The sequence below is a fragment of the Oreochromis aureus genome, linkage group 1 (genome assembly GCF_013358895.1).
Source record: "Oreochromis aureus strain Israel breed Guangdong linkage group 1, ZZ_aureus, whole genome shotgun sequence".
NCBI lineage: Eukaryota > Metazoa > Chordata > Actinopteri > Cichliformes > Cichlidae > Oreochromis > Oreochromis aureus.
Window position 1 is genome coordinate 28,697,416 of NC_052942.1, and position 1,878 is coordinate 28,699,293.

The 1,878-nt window shown below is 49.3% G+C and overlaps 1 protein-coding gene across 1 annotated transcript; it reads left to right on the plus strand.

Moving 5' to 3' along the window:
- The first annotated feature begins 322 nt into the window (after positions 1-322).
- LOC116313281 (regulator of G-protein signaling 9-binding protein) lies at positions 323-1,544 on the plus strand. Its single transcript, XM_031730910.2, has one exon. The coding sequence runs from the start codon at positions 784-786 to the stop codon at positions 1,522-1,524; it is 741 nt and encodes a 246-aa protein (XP_031586770.2). The 5' UTR covers positions 323-783; the 3' UTR covers positions 1,525-1,544.
- The last annotated feature ends 334 nt before the right edge of the window (positions 1,545-1,878 follow it).

A 1,878-nucleotide genomic window follows, 5' to 3' on the forward strand; every position in this document is an offset into this window, starting at 1 on the left:
CTCTGCTGATAGACATCGCAGTTCTGCCCACATCACGGACAGTGCAGCCAATAGCATGAAGAATGTAAATCAAACGCCTGTGTGAAAAAAAACCAATGGGAGTGAAGCTGTTTGCTTCCCAGCCTGCCTCTGCCTGTCGCTGAATAGCACTGTTGTGCGTGCACATGTGACTACAGAAGGCGCTTACTGGTATTTAAAAATCATCGATCGGGTGCTGAAGTGGACAGCTCCTCATGCAGATAAAACAAACCAAAACAACAATGGCTCGCTTTGCTCCTCACGGACGCTGAATGGCGAACCTAACTTGTCCGGCAGCGCAATTTCTTTGAACATTTTAAGCTGCTGAAGGGAAAAGGCACCGAGCTCTCTACGCAAACGGTTTGGCGGATGTTGTGACACCTGTGGCTGAATCGGGATCGCAATTTCATAAAAGGGTGGTTGGATTGTTTCACGTTCGCATCCGTCCTGCAGGAGACGGGCTCCGGAGCCGTTTGATCTCGTGTGGGAAAACACAAAGGTAATCTAAAGCCTTTTAGGCTACGGACGCATTAATTTCTAAGCCACTCTCTGTATCTGCTTGCACAGGAAGGAGCATGGATAGAGAGGAATTTTCTCTCACCAGCGCGTTGAGTGGATTTGGAGAGCGGCTGGTGAGCTCCCGTGGAAACTAAACCGAGGTCAGTGGCTAAAGCATTGCTCGAATAAGCGCGCTGTTTGCAGCTGCCCTCTTTTTTAATCATTTCATATTTTCTAAGAAGGATATAGATTTTTTTTTTATCAGTCATGGGGAAAGAGGAATGCAAAACAATGCTGGACGCTTTGAACAAAGTGACCGCCTGCTACAGGCATTTGGTCATCGCTCTTGGGAGCACTTCGGACTCGCAAAACCTGCGAGAGGAGCTGAAGAAGACCCGCAAAAAGGCCCAGGAGCTGGCGGTGGCCAACAGGACTAAACTGACTTCTTTGCTCAAAGATAAGACCATCAGCAAAGAGGACCGGGCCGAGTACGAGCGCCTGTGGGTGCTGTTCTCTAGTTGCATGGAGCTTCTTGAGGTGGACATGAAAAGGTCCTTAGAGATAGCACAGGATTTCCCCCTCAAGGTGCCCACAAGACACCTCATCCAGACAGGGATGACCGGCAGCACCACTACGGTGGCGGCCCGGGCCATGAGCGTGCAGAATATGAAGTACGAGGCGGACAGCAATATCGACACGGCAGACCTCAGAGACCTGCAGGCCGAGATCACCCAGGTGAGCCAGATGATGGAAGAGATGGAGATGAAGGTGCAGGTGGCGCCGTGGGCCGTTGAGGCGAAGCAGGAGGCAGGCGCTGAGCTCAAGTCCAACATGAGTGTAGGGAATTCCTCCGTGGGTGTCATCTCGATCTGCGAAGAGGAGCCCAAAGAAGAAGAAGGTGGCGGAGGGAGCAGGGAGGCTGGTTTTGCGTCAATCTGCGCTGTGATTGGATTCTTTGTCATCGTTATAGTCGCCTTGGTTCTAGGCTATTTGGTTGTCAATATGTGAACTTTCTAACCAAAAGCCCACCCTGATGGACATCCTGTGAAGCTGCCCAGGAGAGTAAGACTCTGCAGGCCCATAAGAAAGAGAAAGAGCGTCTTTTGGGCTTGAAAATAATGTGGACACGGAAAAGTTATTAAGCTTTCCTGGATTTGTGAATGTATTTGGCGGAGGTGAGAAATTGCACTAGATAAGCTAAAATGTACTAGAAGAATATAGCCAAAGTGTGAAAATAATGGGAGTGAGGTACAAAAAGTATTTTTTGGGGGAGGGCCAGTGGGCCATTTATTTTTGGAAGAGGGTGGGGAAAAAGGTCATAAAATTACGTGACAGAGTCTAGCCATCAGGATGATATAAACA

Coding starts and splice junctions, on each gene's coding strand:
- LOC116313281 (XM_031730910.2), top strand. CDS start 784: ATGGGGAAAGAGGAATGCAAAACAATGCTGGACGCTTTGAACAAAGTG.